This window comes from Tetrao urogallus, assembly GCF_951394365.1.
Source record: "Tetrao urogallus genome assembly, chromosome: 2".
Taxonomy (NCBI): Eukaryota; Metazoa; Chordata; class Aves; order Galliformes; family Phasianidae; genus Tetrao; species Tetrao urogallus.
Window position 1 is genome coordinate 6276322 of NC_136814.1, and position 18995 is coordinate 6295316.

At 45.9% G+C, this 18995-nt stretch overlaps 2 protein-coding genes across 2 annotated transcripts; one reads left to right on the forward strand and one right to left on the reverse strand.

Moving 5' to 3' along the window:
- Window positions 1-2033: 2033 nt before the first annotated feature.
- On the reverse strand, window positions 2034-4928 carry PNO1 (partner of NOB1 homolog; the record flags this gene model as incomplete). Its single annotated transcript, XM_079550133.1, has 7 exons — window positions 2034-2101; window positions 2342-2412; window positions 2907-3024; window positions 3563-3623; window positions 3875-3958; window positions 4515-4664; window positions 4743-4928. The coding sequence occupies 7 exons, from the start codon at window positions 4926-4928 to the stop codon at window positions 2034-2036; spliced, it is 738 nt and encodes a 245-aa protein (XP_079406259.1).
- A 126-nt stretch (window positions 4929-5054) lies between these two features.
- Window positions 5055-10717, forward strand: DNAAF10 (dynein axonemal assembly factor 10; the record flags this gene model as incomplete). The annotated part of the gene is made up of 8 exons (XM_079532858.1): window positions 5055-5243; window positions 5336-5436; window positions 6038-6168; window positions 6682-6783; window positions 7910-8025; window positions 8203-8337; window positions 9643-9740; window positions 10510-10717. 8 exons carry the CDS (start codon window positions 5055-5057, stop codon window positions 10715-10717), a joined length of 1080 nt encoding a protein of 359 aa, XP_079388984.1.
- Between the last annotated feature and the right edge of the window lie 8278 nt (window positions 10718-18995).

Genomic DNA, 18995 nt, shown 5'->3' on the forward strand with positions numbered 1-18995 from the left:
CCAGTGTCAACTGCCATGTGCTCTGCTTCAAGGGGGAACTGGTCTTTTGTGAATTTTTTGTACATAAGTATTTGTTACAAACATTTTAGCAGATGCTTTTGATTTCTCTTTCTTGCTTGTGCATATCTGGGCTGTTGGTATAGAAATTAGTGCTGCCGTTATTTCCTTCAGGGGGGATTGGAAGGGGAGGGATGAGGTTGTTTTTTTTTTTTTTAGTTTGTGTGGGGAAAAATGATTTCTGTTGAATGTTTAGTTTTTCCTCTGCATGCTACATCATATGTTGTGGGAACTATAAGAACCTTCATACTATATGAATACAAAATAAAATATTTGAACCTTGGTTTGGGTGCCTCAGTACTTAACGTGGACGCTCCCCGATAAACCTAGGGCAGCTCCATGCCCTGCTCTAGGAGCAAGTTGCTGCTCAGAGTGTTTGTCCCTTAGCTGAGCACCCCTAGGCTTTGTTCAGGTGTTTCCAGACAACTTTTGTATTTTTTTTAAAGGCGCATCTGAATCTCTACTTAGATCAAACGCCTTGGATAAGTGGGGCTAAACTCACAATGGTTGATGCTGTGCTGCTGGAAAACACAAACCTCTAACCTTACTGCAGGTGGAAACAGCCAGCTTCCTTTCTCAAGGCAAATCACCTCTGCTGGTGAAGGCAGTCGTTGGTGGTGAAATCCCTTCACAGAAGCAGCCCAGGAGCTGTTTGCTGTTGCCATTCATGTATCCTGTTGATTCCTGCACCCTAAAGGCAGCCCCTGAAGGTGTGGGGGCCTCCCTCCTGGTTTGGGCTGCCTTTTGCAGCCCTGTGCTCAGGTCAGTGTCAGCACACACCTGCTTTAGGAGGAAGATTAAATCACTTTCCTACATCCACGCCCCGCTTTCCCCTCCTGCCTCTAGAGCTCACTGACATAACTGACATACAGAGAATGGACAAACTGCTACTGGGGAAGTGCACTGCTTTTCCTTGAGCTACCTTGGACCCTTTTCTCAGTACAGATCAGACTTCACAGGTAACTAAAGGGAACTCAGACAGCTCTGCACATCTTAAATCCATTAGTGATTGAAGGCTTGAATTTATTTGGCTGTAAAAACATTACCAGGCTACATAAGTATTATCCAGCTGTAAAGTGCTGCAGTTAACTCAAACATTGAGAGAAACACCTCCTCAATTCACTGATGTTTTTTGGATCTCATTTCACTTTCTGTTTTGATTCACAGACCTAAACTGAGTTGCTTTGCATAAGTCCTGGTAATGAGTTTAAGTGGGGAGGGGCAGCAATAAGGTGCCCAGGCTGCGCAGTCTCTCCCCCTCCTGCTGCAGGCAGCATTTTAAGAGGGAGGACGTGCAGCACCGGCAGCTGTCTGCGCTCCAGTGCACGGGCACTGCCAGGGCACGGCCTTACCTGGAGGTTCTTAGCATCACTACTCGGATGCCCCTGCAGATCATTCCTGAGAACAGAGCAGGAATCCAGATAAGCGCAGATTCTGAACCTGAGTGCAGAGATGCTGTTTCCCTCTTGGCCTTCACACTGTCTCTTCCTGTGATGCACTGCTGCAATAGCAGATTCTCTTCCAGCAGCCTGCTCTCAGCACTGCAATGGGAGCTTCCTTTTTACAGAAAGATGCTGACTGGTCTGTGGTTATGAACACTTAACGCTGCTGACTGCTTTCAGCTCCAGACTTCGAGGCTTTCTCAAGTCTTGTGAACGGTCTTGCAGTACTTGGGTAATCAGAAAGTCGCTCTCAGTCACGTTTTGGCTTGAGAATAAAGCAAAATCAGGCACCCATACTTCAGTATACGGTTTCATCATTTATAGAATAGCTTTTAATGGCTGTACACAGATTGTGATCAAAGCAGACAGTATGCCTGGAGTATATCAGACTGCACAAACAGTCCCATTTTTCTTCTGTGCTTCCCAGTCCAGCAGAAGGCAGAGTGCTTCCATAGCCTCTGTGACTGCACAGTTTGTGCCCGCAGCACCCACGCTCCCCAGCCACAGTCCTCAGTAAAGCAGCACCACTGCATCTCAGAATCTTTCAGCTGCTCTGCTGGCCACAGCCCTAATATTGCCGTAAACTTTGGATGGTGGGCTTCCTGCAGGAGAAAGTACATCTTAGCACATGTGTTACAGAAATGCTGTTCTGCTCTGATGTTTAAATCTGTGTCAGTGTGAGGAATTTGAGCCCCTCCTCTCAGGCACAACCACCACCTCCCAGCAAGCTACCTGCTCCAAATGCAGGAGCAGGCACAGCGGGGGGCAAGGTGAGACTGCAGAAAGCACCTTTCAAAACAACCATTTTGCTGTAATAGAGAAGGTCAGGCACCAGGACTTACCTAAAATTAGATTGCAAATTGCTGTTCGTGCCATTTTAATGTTCTGAAAAGATCCTAAAATATGAATTTTCCTGTAAAAAGCAGCCAAAGCAATAACAGTTAATGTAAGAAATGCAGTGCTGAACGTCATTAATAAACAGCACCTCCCTCACACTGGAGTTCAGAAGCACACCAAGCAGAAGTTGCATTCACTGGTTTGCTTTTCAGTCACCATAAAAATCCTCCACAGGGTAGAACCTCTCCTCTTCTAAATCCTTTTAAGGATACGCTTTTACAGTTTGCAACGTCGCAGCTCTGCGAAATGACAGCTGCAGGGTTGCAAGGTTCAACTTTGTTATTCACAGGAAGGAATTCTTCAGCTGCGTGGAAGCAGTTCTGAATGTGCCCACGATACTCAGAACAGAAGGTCAAACCCTCCAACGCTGCTCACGAAAAACAGCACTTTCAGCATCAGCGAGACAAATGATTTACAGGAGTTTACAGCAACTTAAGCCCTCTCAGTTCCTGGAAGCTGGCTGGCTTAGCTCAGGGATTGCACTGTGACGGGAGGGATGTCAGTACTTACGAGTCAGCAAGAACGATCCGTGTTCTTGTTACGTTTTCTATTGTGAATTTTGTTTTTCCACCTTTTCCTGCTATTCTCCCTATTGCTCTTGACAGATGGTCTCCTTTCAGAGGTTTGACTAAAACGAGAACAAAGCACTCAGTCAAGCAGCAGCGGTGTGTATCCTCTGTAACGTTTCCTCTATTCAAACAAAGGGAAAAGCATGCAATCAACACGTGTTGGAACAGCAATTTTAGGTGCTGCTCTCCTTGAGATCATCTCCAGGGACTCCCAGCAGCACGTGAATGTTTGTGATGTCTGCTTCCTGCTGCTATCACAGCACTGAGAGGAAGAGAACCCAGTTCCAGTTTAAGTCTAACAGATGTGTTCCCCCCAAACGTTCCTTCTGACATTTAAGCTTGAAAAAAAGATTTCTGGTGATGAGAAAAGCCCAATCAATTGCACGATCTGAAAAACTGACAGTTTCAAGGATGAAAATCTGGAGGCTTGTGCTGGGAGATCAAGCTTCCTGGACCTAGACAGTAATGCTGTGTATTGGCACCAAGGTTCTCCTGATCCCCAAGGTTAAGTGACACACGTGGAGAAGAGGAAAAGAGCAAAGATGTGCTCAGGCAGTGCGTGCGGGCTGCTTGAATAGCACAGCAGAAACTACTCACCATCTGTAACTTCAAATGACTCTAGGAAAAGGTCGTCTAATCTGATGAGAGCAAGAGCATCCTAAAATATTCAGAAATCTGTTATCAGTGTGAGCATTACAACACCACCACACAGTTCCAAGTTTTTCTTTAGACACCCAAACAGATCACATCAGTAATAATCTCTATTTGATGCATCAAACATCGGTCTTAATGTCAAACATTATGGAAAACCTCTGTGAAGATTTTGATTTCTTTAATGTAATTTCTGTAGTGCTTGAAGATTTCAAGCAAGTCTGAGCAATACCAGAACCCGGCTTCTTGGAGACTCACCTCCACCTGAAAGCCAAGTATGAATGCTTTCACAAAGTCGGCTGCTTTTGTCAGAGCACTGAGGTCCTTTGTCTCCGGACAGGTCTGCAGAACAAAGTTATGTTTCCAAATTAAGAAGGGGCAAATAGAGTCAGGACTTGGAAAATCTATGAGATAAAAGCTAGCCATAAAAAAGAAAGCCAAAGCCACATTTCTGTAATGCCACTTCTGCGTTGTGTTCTATTGAAAGACCCGAGCAGTGTACGTTGTGTTTAAAACAACAGGCTGCACACAGAGCTGTGGTGCCCCATCCCTCCAGGTGCCCAAGGCCAGGTTGGATGGGCCCTGGGCAGCCTGAGCTGGTGGGGGGCAGCCGGCCCATGGCAGGAGGGTAGAACTGAGCAGGCTCTGAGGGCCCTTCCAACCCAACCATCCTGTGATTCGTTCCACGATGATCCTCTGGAATCCTTATTACAGCCTACGCTTGGAGGAAGGGAGAAACTGAAGAGATGGGTGATTACCGGAGACACCTCGAGGAGAGCGAATGGCTCGAATGACAGCATCCCGGAAGCGTTTCAGCAGGTGATCACAAAACACGGGTTCAATAAAACATAAGGAACAAGAGAAAGAGGAACGAGACGATACGGAGAGCAGCGCTCACCTTGATCTCAACGTTCCTCGTCTTTAAGTTAAACCTGATCTGGAGCTGCAGATGTTCCACGATGGGCGTGAATATCTTCATCCAGTTCTCCTTCAGCGGGGTGTACCTGTTGGCCGGCACCGGCACCCTCCTCACCTCTCCTTTCCCCACCTACGGACAGCGGGGCGGTGAGCAGCGAACACGGGCGGATCCCCCCGGCCCAGCCGCTCCCCCCAGCCCCGCGCTCACCCCCAGGGCCGCGACGGGCAGCGGCGGGAAGGCGGGCCTCTTGCCGGGCCGCGGCCCGGTCGCCTCAGTCGCCTCGGTCGCCTCCGCCGCCTCCATCGGCTCCGCGCCCTCCGCTCTCCGCTTCCTCCGCCCGCGTTTGGAAGCCACGCTCGTGAAGCCGCTCTCGTCCGCCGCTTCGGTCTCCATGGCGCCGTACCGGAGCTCGCGCCTCTCCACCCGCCGCGTGGCCCTCGACCGGAAGTGCCCGCGGCTGCTTCCGGTCCGCCCTCCCTCCGGCTTCCCGCGACGGCCGCGGCGCTTCCGGCGCTCGGTATGTCGGCGGCGGGGTCGGAGCGGCCGCAGGTGGTGGCGCACGTGCAGCAGTCGCTGAGCTACACCGTGTTCGACTGCAAGTGGGTGCCGCGCAGCGCCCGCCTGCTGTGCCTCGGCAGCGCCCCGCGCGGCACCGGCGTGCTGCAGCTGTACGAGCTGCGCGGCGGGCGGCTCCTGCTGCTCAGCGAGGTGAGCCGGTGGTGATGCGGGGCGACCCTGCCGAGTCGAGGGGTCCTCGGCGCTGCGCCCAACCTGCCTTTTTGTTGTTGTTGTTCCTGCAGATCGAAAAGGCCAAGCCGATAAAATGCGCGACTTTCGGGGCCGCCTCCCTGCAGCAGAGGCACCTGGCAACGGGGGACTTCGCGGGCAGCCTCAGCATCTGGTAAGCGCCTCGGGTGCTGCAGTACAGGAAAGACAGGGAGCTGTTGGAGAGGAGAGCGGCAGGATGATCGGGGGGCTGCAGCACCTCCCCTATGAAGACAGGCTGAGGGAGCTGGGCTTGTTCAGCCTGGAGAAAAGAAGGCTGCGGGGTGACCTCATTGCAGCCTTCAGTACCTGAAGGGAGCCTACAAACAGAAGGGGAGTCAACTCTTTGAAAGGGTAGATAACTGCAGGACAAGGGGAAACGGTTTGAAGTTGAGGGAGGGAAGATTGAGGTTGGACGTCAGGGGGAAGTTCTTCACTATGAGTGGTGAGGTGCTGGAACAGCTGCCCAGAGAGGCTGTGGATGCCCCGTCCCTGGAGGTGTTCAAGGCCAGGTTGGATGGGGCCCTGGGCAGCCTGGTGTAGCATTAAATGGGGAGGTTGGTGGCCCTGCGTGTGGCAGCGGTTGGAGACATGTGATCCCTGAGGTCGCTTCCAATCCTGGCCATTCTGTGATTCCGTGCTCCTGAGATCTGGGCTGGTGGGGAGGCTGCAGCTGGGCTGTTGCACCGATGCTGACTGGTGAAGGCGACGCCGTGTTATCTGTTCTTTCTCACTAGGAATTTAGAAGCTCCCGAAATACCCGTGTATTCTGTGAAAGGTCACAAGGAAATCATTAACAGCATAGATGGTGTAGGAGGCCTGGGAATTGGGGAAGGTGCACCAGAAATTGTGACGGGCAGTCGAGATGGTGAGTGGGTGAGCTCTGCTCAGTTTACCATCCATCATCCCTGGATGAGGTCTGTGGGTACTGGGATGGAGGGCAGCCATGCCTGGCCGTGCTACTGAACCCTGCTTGGGACGGGTTTCCTTTCTTTGCTTTTGGAGCTGCAGGGCAGCTAAAGATACTTTTGCCACTGAGTGAGAGACAGAAGGAATACAAAGCAGAATAAATAGAAAATAACAGGTGGAGTTTGGATGGGGCCCTGGGCAGCCTGGTGTAGTATTAAATGGGGAGGTTGGTGGCCCTGCATGTGGCAGGGGAGTTGGAGATTCGTGATCCTTTGAGGTCCCTTCCAACCCTGGCCGTTCTGTGATTCTATGGAGATCTTAGGCCTTCCAGGTGATTTTCCTTTGTTTCTGTTTGTTATCCTGTTTCACATTTTCTTATACATTGAAGCAGCCTGGAGGGGTCAGGCTGCCTTTGCCTGGGGACATGAGAATGGTGCATCCATAAGGCTGACTGCTCTGCCCTCCTCCTTAGGCACTGTGAAGGTGTGGGACCCACGGCAGAAGGAGACTCCTGTCGCTAACATGGAACCTGCGCAGGGAGAGAGCAAAAGGGACTGCTGGACTGTGGCTTTTGGTAACCCATCACAACAGCCTCCTCTAATGTGACTGCATTTTGACAATTATCAAACTACTGAAGGCAGGGTTTGTTGTTCAGTGTTGCCAAATTTGTGTGTTTTCAATGTGTTTAAAGGCTGTTCATCATGTTTTGTGGTAGTTGGCTCAGGCATCATTTTCTTACCATCTATGGTCAATTGCTTCACAGATAAGCTTTATTCATAGGCATTTTTACAGCCCTAGCATGGGAATTGAAAATTTCTATGTCTAGGAATGTAAAAGCAAAGGAACTGTTTTGTCCTGGAGGGGTCTAAGTGAGGTTGTGCATGGAGAACCAATAGCTGGTGTTGTGTAGCTCCAGCTGTCAAGCATTAAGACATTAATTTAAGCGACAATCCTCAGAGCTAAATAAAGGCAGCAGAGGTGCTTGACTCGTGCTCAGCACTTTTCCTTTATAAAGGGCAAGCTGCTTGCATTGTACACCAGCAGGTGTTTCTGGATTAGCTCTGTTTCTGCTTCCAGAGTCAGGCAGTGAGTTTTGCAAACTGCTAATGCATGCATGGATTATAATAACAAAACAGGAGATGGCATTTCTTGGCAAGGAGGTCCAGCTTCAGTGCTTGTTGCTATTGAGATCTTTGCCTTCTGTTTTGACTCACGGAAAGAAAAATGGCCTCGTACTTCCTTAGATTTGCCTTTGAGTTCCAGATGCTGGAGCCCAGGCCACATCCATCCCAAAATCTGCGCTCTCCATCCAGGTGAATTTCTGGCAGCCACTGCTGTGCCTCCCTGAGCCTGGCTGCTGGGAAGCAGTGCTGAGATGGCTGGCGATGGCTGTGGTAACACCCAGTGTCTCCTCAGCACTGCTGAGCATGGTTTGCAGCAGCTGAAGCAGTCTGTGTAACTCAGGCAGTGCTTGGCAGGGGGAATGAAAACTTGCTGACCCTGCTTAAAGAAAAGGACTGCCAGGTTTGAAGCTGTGTTTTCGATACCTTTCAGGCCTGAAAAGCAGCCTGCTCATTAAATCTTACTATAGTAATGCTTTGCTGGCATAAATCTAAGTTGAAATTGCTGACTTAAGACGACTCAAAGTTGCAGCCTAAGAGGGGTTTCTGTACTGTGATTAATTCTGTCTCTGTGTCCAGGCAATGCTTACAATCAAGAGGAACGTGTTGTTTGTGCTGGATACGACAATGGGGACATTAAATTGTTTGACTTAAAAACCATGTCACTGCGATGGGAGACCAACATTAAGAATGGGGTAAGGTGCCATGGGAACATGGCTTCACTCTGACTTCTGTGCATGTGTTTTCAGTCGTGTTACTGCCCAGTTGGTGTTGTTGTAAGAATGACCAATGGTTAGCTACGTATTTGCAAACCACACACACAAATGTATGTTTTTAGCAGTGGCTGCATGTATTGATTTCTCTATTTCCAGGTTTGCAGCGTGGAGTTTGACAGAAAAGATGTGAATATGAACAAGCTTGTGGCCACGTCACTGGAGGGAAAATTCCATGTTTTCGATATGAGGACTCAGCACCCGACTAAAGGTTTTGCTTCTGTTTCAGAGAAGGTATGGGGAGATGAATAACTTCTTTAGTAGCATCTATTACAGAAGTTTGTCTCTTAAATAGCTGGAAGCACCACAGGTTTAAAATTATTGTCTTTGGAGGCAGTAGGATCCCAGGTTAGTGGGGCAAGCTGTGTGATAGCATGGCTCTCGAGCAAGCACTGAAAGGACTCCCATGCATCCTGATGCCAGTGCTTCCTCAGGCTTCCCCTCTTTCACAGCCTGTTATTTGGGTTCCTCTGGTCTTTGGCTCCTGTTGCAGCTCTGTGCACTCAGCTGTGCCCATAGACTGGGGGTCATGTATATTGCAGGCTGCATCAAATTGTGATCAGCAAGCAGATTCAAATCTTAAATATATCCAGAAATAAAGGGAGCCCTCTGAACATGTTTTTTTTTTCTTTTTTTTTTGTCTTGCCTGTACGGGCCTTATGTGGGCCTTGGAAATACTTATTGTCCTTCAGAACCAAGCATTTTTGATTTGCAGTATTGTGATTAAGTGAGGACATATGGAGAGAGGCTTATGGCTGAGTTTCCATTTAATATCTTTAACTTACTGTTTTCCACATCACCGGGCACAGCAGGTAAGACGTTGGTTTGATCAGATAGCACGAAAGTATTTACTGGGTTAGAGTTTGTAGTAATAAACTGTGAAAGAGGAAGTTCTTATCTTTCATTAGTTGCATTTAAAGGTTTCCTTTCAGACATTTTAGACAGATGCGCCTCAGGTCAGGTCATGCATGTTACAGATTTCTGTTGCCTGGCTGAGATTTAAGTTTGAATTTTAGGTGCTCAGTTGTGTTTGCACAGTGTTTGTAGTACATTCACTTACAGTAATGTTATTTAGAGATGTCAGATGGTGAAATTAGCCCCATGGTGACGATGTCACCTAAGAGTCTGGAAATTGAGTACTTCTACAAAGCTCCAGACATGATTTTACAGCCACTTGACCCATTTAGCCATACTTAGATGGCCAGTCATGAAGAAGCTGAAGTAGTGTGGTGGCCTTGGTAGGGCTGCTGCTGCCTTATCTCTGCACGGGAGTGGGGCTTTTTCTGCCTGGGAACTGGCTGTTCCATGACAGCAAGGTTAAGGCAGGAGGGAGGGAAGGTACCTCAGAATGGTTGTTCCAGTGCCAAGTACAGCAGTCATAGAATCCTAGAAGGGATTGGGTTGGAAGAGGCCTTAAAGTTCCAGTGCCCCTGCAGCGGAGGGAGGTCTCTTCATACAGGTAACTGCAGTGCATTTTTGCTTCCTTTCTTGCAAAGCTCAGCTGTAAATGACTTCTGTACAATGCTGATTGTTTCCTAGGCACACAAATCCACCATATGGCAGGTTCGGCACCTCCCACAGAACAGAGATGTATTTATGACGAGTGGAGGAGCTGGGAGCCTTCATCTCTGGAAGTAGTAAGTGATGGTTACAGACAGGGATAGTTACAGACCTTCTGGTCTATAATGGGGGAATAAGAAACAAAACAACTGGTTATTGTTTTAAGAAGGAATCGTCCTAAAAATGGTATGCAGGGTCCCACTTCCAAGCTCAGAACTTCTAGTTAGAATTACTGCTACAAGTACAGAGGAAAAATGATTCTGGTGTCAATACTCATCTGGAATCCTGAATTAATTCCTAAAAGAATGGGATTGCAACAGCATGAGTGAAATTAGCCCTTTTCACTTTTCTTAACGTAATCAAGATCTAATTATATTCCCAGTTAATACTGAGTAGAAGAAAATAGATTTCTTAAAATTCTCATGGGAGCAATTATATCTTAGAAAAAATATTGAAAGCCTGGACTTTCAATGATTCTTTGCGTCTTCTCACACTACATAGCAAAATAATTCAGTCATCCTAAATGCAGTGAAGTAGATGCATCAAGTTTCAGGGGGGGCAGCTGAGGTGGAACTGTTTGCCTGTGGCAAAAGCATCACTGTTGAAAGATAAAAGGCTGTAGGAGAGAAATATCAGGACTCAAAACTTCTGTCTCATTGTTTACTATGAGATACTTATCAAGTATGCAGCGTGGCTATACCTGGATATGATGGCTCATCATTTTGAAGACATTTGCCTTATCTTGAGAACAGCAGAGACCTTTCTGAGTGGTCTTTTGAGAGCAGAACGATATTGCTGTTTGTCTCAGCAAACTCTAAGAGCACGTTTTACTTTTCTTTCTGCCAGTGAGTACCCGGCTCAGCGCTCAAAGAAGGACTCGGAAGGAGCTGAGATGGGGGTGGCAGGTTCTGTCAGCCTCTTGCAGAATGTGACTCTGTCAACACAGCCGATTTCTAGCCTGGACTGGAGCCCTGACAAAAAGGGGCTGTGTGTTTGTGGTGCCTTTGACCAAACTGTGAGGGTACTGATAGTTACCAAGCTTAACAAAGTTTGACAGGAAAACTGGGATTTCTGATGAGAAAGCAACATAGTTTGCAGTCTGTAAATATGGGAGGGAGGGCCCTGCTGCTTTTAATTTAATTTCTCCCTTGTTAGAACTGGATTAAAGAAATAGAAACCAGATCTTTCTATTGAAAGTTGAGATACATGCACTTAAGAGTTGTGTGACTGTGCTGCGATGACTTGGGAAAACTTTCTTGGGCATAAAACTTTTACCTTCTGGAAATGTAAATTGACATTAAAATGAAACGTGCCTTTCCATTAACACAACCTGTAACTTCAATCACATGAGTTGCCTGTGTTCAGTTTAACCACAATGCAAATCCATTTGTGCTTGTGGAATTGTTTGGCTGTTTCGTATGTAGTGATGTCCATATGCATTCATGCAGTGGAAGCTACTGTATGCTTCCTCCATAGAAACTCTGTGCTTACTGGAATTTGTTAGTTAGAATGTTTGTTAAAGTGACTTAGAATTCTTTAATACACTGTAGAAACTACAATGAGAACTAAATATCCAGGTTTAACAGTGTAAAGCTTTTGTTGAAGATGGCATCCAAATTAAACTCTTGCACAAAATGCACTGTTTTATTATTTTAGTTTGGATTTGTAATAAGTTTTTAGAGTTCTGTTGATTTTTTTTCTTATATCTGTTTTTAACTTTGTATTCCACAAATAAAATTATTTGAGGCATTGTTTCAATATGAATCAAGTATATTATTCAAACATTTTGATACTTAGAGAAGGACTGTGCTCCTGAGAACACTGTGTAGTCCTTGGAAGTCCATCATTTTGCAGCAGAAGTTAGTAAAGCTAGCTCCCTGTTTTAAAAACTGAAAGAATGTTTTGGCAACCTTCAGTATTCACAATTTCTTCAAAACCAACTGTGCCAGAATAGCTTTGTTGCTGTCATTGTGCCTAAACTTCTCTGTGATTCCTCTTGCCTACCTGATGCTTCTTCTCTGAACAGACAATGTTTCTGCCAGCTGTTTTTCACATGCATTTCCACTTACTGCCCTCTGTGTGTGTACTGAGGGGAGTGGTTCATAATTTAATTGTTTCACTGATCACATTCTTTGTCTGGTTATTAGCCCACAGCTGGCTTGTTTGTACAGATACAAGTCTCAGTTAAAAGGATTTGACTATTTCTGAAACAAGATTGTGGTGGGAAAATGACAGCTTTGCCCACGCTAAAAACAAGAAAGCTCCTGTGTGGTGTGTCCCTTTGCAAAGAATTTCTGTTTTCTCAGGCTCTGGAGTGAGAAATTGCTATCTGATAAATTCAGGCAAGTCACCTGCCCTGCTTCTCAAGCCCAGTGTTCCATGGGCTGCTCCTGAAAACACGAGGCTGCTTTGCTGAGGCACTGAGATCTTATGTCTGTGCTGGTCCTGCCATCAGCTGTTGTCTGAGCAAGATGCAGGAAGAAAAGGAAACTGCATAATACTAGACAGTAAGGTAGGGCTAGTGGCAAATAAGGGAAGTGGTGTGGAAGCCAGGGGCTGTAGAAATTAGAAAAGGAAACTGGGCTGAAAGGTAAGGAGCTCTGTCAGAGGGGTCACACTAAAGCCAGGGTCAGGTAGTGAGAGAGATGGCAGGAGTGCAGAGCTCGTGCTGTGAGGAGCCTTCAGACTGCATGGAAATAGTTCTGAAATCTTAGCAAAGCTATTTCTCTGCTTGCTGGAGGGCTGATGAGTTTTCTGCTGCAGCAAGTCACGTGCTGGGGGGAGGCAAGTCTTAATGGTCTGAATGTGCTGATGGATCTGAACTGAATCAGCTAAGTCACAAATTTAAAAGAGAAATGAGACTCACAGCCTGTGCTGTGTCAGTCAGCTGCTTTGGGGCTGTGGGAGAGCAGGGTTGGATTGAGAGACTGTACATTTTTCTTCTGGTCTAAGAAGGTTTGAGCTAAATGGAAGTGAGGCAAAATTGTTCCTGTTAACTCCCAGGAATGTTAATTGATTAAGCCAGTTGAGGAAAAAGATAGGCACCTAGGGGCAGAAAAAGCTCACAGGCTATTAGACCTTGTGGAGCAGAGAAATCATGAATGCCTGTGTAGCAGTTAGGGGTTGGCAGGAAAACTGCAATAGACTGTAAACTCATGTGAAAGTCTATGGTTTTAATAGGCTGATGCTCAGCTCTAGGCTGCCTTCAGATTCAGAGCCTTTTGTGTCCTGCATTTGTCAAGAGCCAGTGGAGATAAAAGCACAACGACTGAGAGCAGCAAACCAGGAGGTATCTGAAATTGGAACAAAGGTTTCCTTCTAATAAAAGAGCTCTGAAGTTTGATGAGTAGCATCTGTTCCTGCATGGAGGGGATGCCTTGCTCAGGGTTTGGCAGTGGGAAGGTCCTGCAGCGTGGCCAGAACTGTGGGGATGCCCTGGCAAGGAAACATTCCAACACTGTGGGCAGGCACCGGAGCTGCTAAGGCTGAGCCCAGAATTTGAGATCCCTGAGCAAAGGTTAATGAGGTCTGTCCATCTGCCAAAAATGTGCAGCATTAACTTCTAGCTTTGTGCAGATACGTATGCAGGTTTCATTCTGGCTTGGCAAGCAAAAGGCAGGTTGTGTAGCATGTTAGTTGTATGTTGGCCCACAAGTGCTCTTTCAAGGTATGTAGGCTAAATATTTATCAGAAAGCAAAGACTTGAGCAAAGTTTCGCTTGGACTTGATGGTTTGCTTGAAAGTGTAATATCTCATGTGTGTATAATAGATATCTATCTAACACGGGTAATGCATCTTCTGTTATACATGGCACAACAGGGTGCATCCTGAAATTATTTTCAGCGTTGTCCCTTTTAGGGTGTATTCTGGGTGGAAGAGAGTAGAGGGAACTGTTGTTCTGCAGTCTTGGCTGTAGCTCTCTTTGTAAAGCCAGGGATGGGCAACAAGTCAAGCTCTTGAGACTAAAGTGTGTCATTCAAAGACGAGCTCCATTAGCTTTGTGCTGTAATTGAGATCTACTTGCTGAAAGGCATGCTGAGCAGCAGAATTTGGGGGAAATGTGGTTTCCCTCTTTAATAGTAATTCTGGGTGAAGCACAGAATGAGCAAAGAAAAAGCTCTCAGTATAGATGTCAGTAAGCAAAAACAAAGAATGGCAAGTGCAGCACTGAGCTTTTGCTGATATACTTTTATTATATACTTGGCCTGCAGCAGCCATTTCCATTCCTTATACGAGCAACTCCAGGGTGAACTCCCAGTGAGCCTAGATGATAGTGGTACAGACTAACAGCAAAAACTAATTAAACAACACTTCTTAATGCTCCATGCACTCAAAAAGATGAACTTCATATTACCTCTGAGTGCTTAATTTCGATATTAATCTTATTTGTTGTTTTAAGAAGTAGGGGATGGGACTCCCTCATGAGAAGCGTGTTGCAGGGAAATGTGTGACAGCTTTTCGTGGTGAAAGTTTGTTTAGAAAAAGCCAAACAACAAACAACTAAGAGAGCTGGAGGAAAGCACAGGTGAATTACAATGTTGTGTTTGCTCAGGAAAGATAAGTAGCTATATTTGTGTACCTGAAAATAAGGAAGATAGTTACTAGTTGGAGGAAACTTCTGCTGTCGGCACATTAGATTTCTGCTTTTCCCAAGCTAAACAAGAAACTCAAGCAGACCAAAAGCAGCCCGTGGCAGCCTAGGCTGCTCTATTTATAGTCCCTCCCCCTCTTGCTGAAGACTGGCACCTTGCCTCTGCAGCCTGAAGGCTGAAAAGCTGCAGCACGTTCTAAATAAAATCATAACGCAGCAGAAACGAAATGCACAAGTCCCCTCTGCTGCAGTACTGAGGCATGCCCTGGAAAACACCAGCCTTGTCCAGGAATGGAATGTGCTACTGGCTTTGATGGTTTTATTTACCATCAGCAACCACATGTAGTAAACGTACCTTCGTGGCAGCTACTTCTTGTTTCCTGTGCAAATCATCCTCGTATGTATGTGGCAGGATCTATTTATGGGCAATGACAGTGTCACACAGTTTTTTACAGGTGTCACCCAGGTCCCCAGCTGTTACACATCAATTTCTTCCTTCAAATCAGTCACTTTGAGTTTCACCATTTGTACAGGCCCTTGGATATTTCAGCCCCACAAAGTTTTCCATGCAGGGAGCCTATGTATGGTCTGTGGTGTATTTTTTCCATCACTGGAAAAAAATATGTAAAGGTTTAAGCCATGATTTGGATTGACTTTTAAGCAGAGGATCACAGGTGTTAGCTGTGTATGGGAAGCCACAATACAGTGTCCTTTTGAAGTGGGTGAAGTATCATCTGTTGTCTGTTTTTTCCAGAGTTCAGCTATGATATGGAAGGTATTCAAACCCAGCATCAAAAGAAACATAAGACAAAAGGAAGGACTCTGGAAAATTGATGCATCATATCAGTATTTGAGAATTTACCTTGTTAAAATTAAAACAGCCAATTTGCTGGTGTGATGCAGGTCTATAGCATCAGCTGTTCCCAGCAGGCAGCCAGCATGTGGCTTCTCTGTTCAGGAGACCAGCTGGATTTAACAAGATATGCCAGCTTAGCAGAGAACAAGGCCCTTGCTGCCTAGCTTACTAGTACAGCTACAGCCTCTGAAGCAGATGTGTCTGTTCCAGTTTTACCTCCTGAAGTTCTGCCTGCATTTCCCTGCCTACAGGATGTTAGTAAATCTTGACCCATCTTTAGTCACTGTGTCCATGTGCAGGGACAGCTGGGTTACAGAACCACAGAGGCACCTGTAAGTTCTCTCCTCTGTATGTGACAGTAAGGACAGCCAGTCCAGAATGCACAGACAGGTTCTCTACTCACAACAACAGCTTCCTCTCCTGTCAGCGTGCAGGGCTGGCCTCTCAGGATATTTCCCAATCACAACATTAACCCTGACCTTAGGAGTAGCAGTGAAGCTGAATGAAAAAGCCCATCAGCAACATGAATAAAACAAGCACAGACAAGCCCTCCTAGGTTGCTTGGGATTTTGAGGTTATGAAACATTCAAGGCTCTCTCTGAAGCTATTGGTCTGCAGAACGGCAGGAAGTCTCACAGAGCTGCACAGCAGCCAAGACCTGATGGGACCTTTTCCAGTGGTAGTGATTCAGAGGTAGTAGCTCGGCCTGTTTCCCAGGTTGGGTTGCAGCAGTTGCTCACTGTCAGACTCAGTTACAGTGCTTCTTTTAAGTATGGTGAAGTCTCCAAATCCAAGCAGCTTCCAGTTCTTCCTCTTACAGGTAGGGTTTTCTTGCATTAAAACCCACCACTAGCAATATTTGTGTCTTGGAAAATACTCAGGACAATTTTGTTTTCATGAACATTTGTACCATGACAGTGTGAATGCTGCATTATTCTCACTTTGCACAGATGTGAATGACTACAGGCATGGTGCAAAGCCTTAAATTCTTATTTGTGATTTTGCTGGGTTCTAAGGAAGCTGTACCTTCTTATCTCTTCCTTATCTCAGAGGGCATAATGCACCCCTTTTACTGTCACTGCACCACTGTCTGGCCCTGATTATGCTGGGATGTTGCTCCAGCCTGTCCCGCATCTATCAGAAATAATCCAACATTAGTTATGTCCTCTGTTTATTAAAGGCTTTTTTCCTCTTCATTTTTTGTTATCTTCTGTAGATGATTTCTGAGACAAAGATGATCTTTTTATGAGTATTTTGGGCTTGGAGTGCCATAAGCCTCAGGTTTCTAGGCAGCACTGCCACAACAATGAAAAATAACAATAAAATATAAGAATTGTTAATAAAATCTGTTCAGTTCATTTGCATCTCATGCTAAACCTTTCATTTTCTGAGTCATCAATCTTCCTGCAGAGCTGACAGAATTTCTATTTCATGTTTCCTTGTGCTGTAACACAACCAGGCAGGAAGGCAGACCCTTTCTGCTGCCTTGCAGAAGTGAGCAGTAGCACAGTAACACCTATGGCATCTTCATATCCACCAGAATTTTCCCTTCCTGAAATTCCCATTCTTTTCCTCCCACATCCTGCTGTTGCAGAATGTATGGCAAACCTAAGAGCAGCCACATGAGATGAGACCAAAGGGCCTTCCAGCCCCATTCCCTGCCTCTTCAGGGGATATGTGCAGGTAAATAAATGCAAAGAAAAAGTCCTTAAAATTTTCAACAGTAATTTGGGTCCTAATTTTGATTTACTCCTGGCGTTGTCCTAGGTTTCATGCTAAAATGAAGATGGAGAATGAAATACATGGTTCTACTAAGCACAGTAGCTGACAAGTGAGAATGGTGGAATGCTAAAGCATTTAGAAAAAAAACCTCAATTTCTAATACAGTTTACTTTTGCAATTTTAGTGACAGATTGCTGTAAAAAAATGACAGGTTTACAAACTGATTGGAAGTAATGGTAAGGCACATGTGAGATGAGGAGGTGACCTGAGACAGCCAGCACAGCTTCACCATGGGCAGATCGTGCCTGACCAATCTGGTGGCCTTCTATGATGGAGTGATCAGTGGACAAAGGAAGGGCAACTGCTGTCATCTGTCTGGACTTGTACAAGGTCTTTAATGTGGTTCTGCACCACATCCTCACCTCTAAATTGGAGAGAGATGGATTTGAAGGTTGGGCTATTCAATGGGTAAAGAATTGGTTGGATGGTCACAGCCAGAAGGTTGAGGTCAATGGCTCTATGTCCAAGCAGAGGCTGATCATGAGTGGTGTCTCCCAGAGGTCTGTCTAAGAACCAGTGCTCTTCAACATCTTTATCAGTGACCAAAATAGTGAGATTAAATGTGCCCTCAGCAAGTTTGCTGATGACACTGAGCTGAGTGGTGCAGTTGATATAAGGAAGGGATGCCACGCAGGCTTGAAAAGAGGGCCCATGTTAACCTAATGAGGTTTGACAAGGCCAAGTGCAACATGTTGCATCTTGGTCAAGGCAGTCCCAGATATGTGACAGACTGGGAGATGAACTCCATAAGAGTAGCCCCGTGGAGAAGGACTTGGAGGTTCTGAGGGATGAAAACCTGAACATGAGCAGTGTGTGTCTGCAGCCCAGAAGGGCACTGGTATCCTGGCTGCATGAAAACAAGGGTGGCAGCAGAGCAACAGAGGTGATTATTCCCCTCTGCTCTGCCCTCATGAGACCCCATCTGGAGTTCTACATCTGGGCCTGGGGTGCTCGGCACAAGAAGGATGTTGGAGTGGGTCCAGAGGAGGGTACAAAGACAATGAGACGGCTGAAGCACCTCTCCTAAAGCTGAGGGAGCTAGGCTGAAGAAGAGAAGGTTCCAGGGTGACGTCATTGCCTTCCAGTATTTAAGGGAGCTTATAAACAGGAGAGGGATCAACATGTTACACAGCCCAAGTGATAGGGAAAGGGAAATGGTTTTAAACTTTAGTTTAAAAGGAAGAGGTTTTAAACTTTAGTTTAAAAGGAAGAGGAGAGACTGAGGTTAGAAGCCTGGGGAAAATTCTGTACTCAGAGATTGGTGAGGCCATGGCAAAGGCTGCCTAGAGAAGCTGTGGGTACCCCGTCCCTGGAGGCCTTCAAGACCAGGGATGGGCCCCTGAACAGCCTGGTCTGTTGGGTGGCAACCAGCCCACAGCAGAGGTTGGAACCAGATGGTTGTTAAGGTCCCTTCCAACCCAAGCCATTCTATGAATTGGAAGAAATGCAGTGTTGGAACAATATCAGAACAAATACTCTGTGCATGGTAGACTGCTTTTGATCTATTTCTACTGTTTTCATATATAAATGCATATAACTTCATCAATATATTTGCATCCAGCAAATAAAGTTTCATATGTAAAGTAACCAGATACAGCATCCAGCACTTCACCACATCCTGTCATTCAATCTAGCTGGCACGGGCACAAGCTTTTTTGATATGTATTAACTGTCTTTATCTCAGTGTAGATCTCAGCCTTCCTATCTGTTACATTAAAAAAGCTTTAATCAAAGAGTTTAAGCCAGTTTTATTGTATTATATTATTTTTCCTCTCAAAAACAAGGTTATAGAGCTCAGTTTCCTTCTTTCCACGTACTTTTACATCTGTATTTTGATTAGAAATGTTTTCAAAAGGGAAAAGAACCTCTGTTCAGTATGTTTAAAGCCATTCTAATTTAATTCGAGTGCAAAAAAAAATGAAAAACATTTCCAGAACTTTTTATCTGAAAGGTGAGTCTAAGTTCACCTGGGCATACGGTGCAACGTATACCACTGCCAAATCCAGCAGGCTGTATCAGAGCACGGAAAATGTTGGAGGTTATACTTCTCTTCCACTGTCCTAAGTGCCACTGCTACAGTTTTGGGGTTTTAGCTCCTGAAGA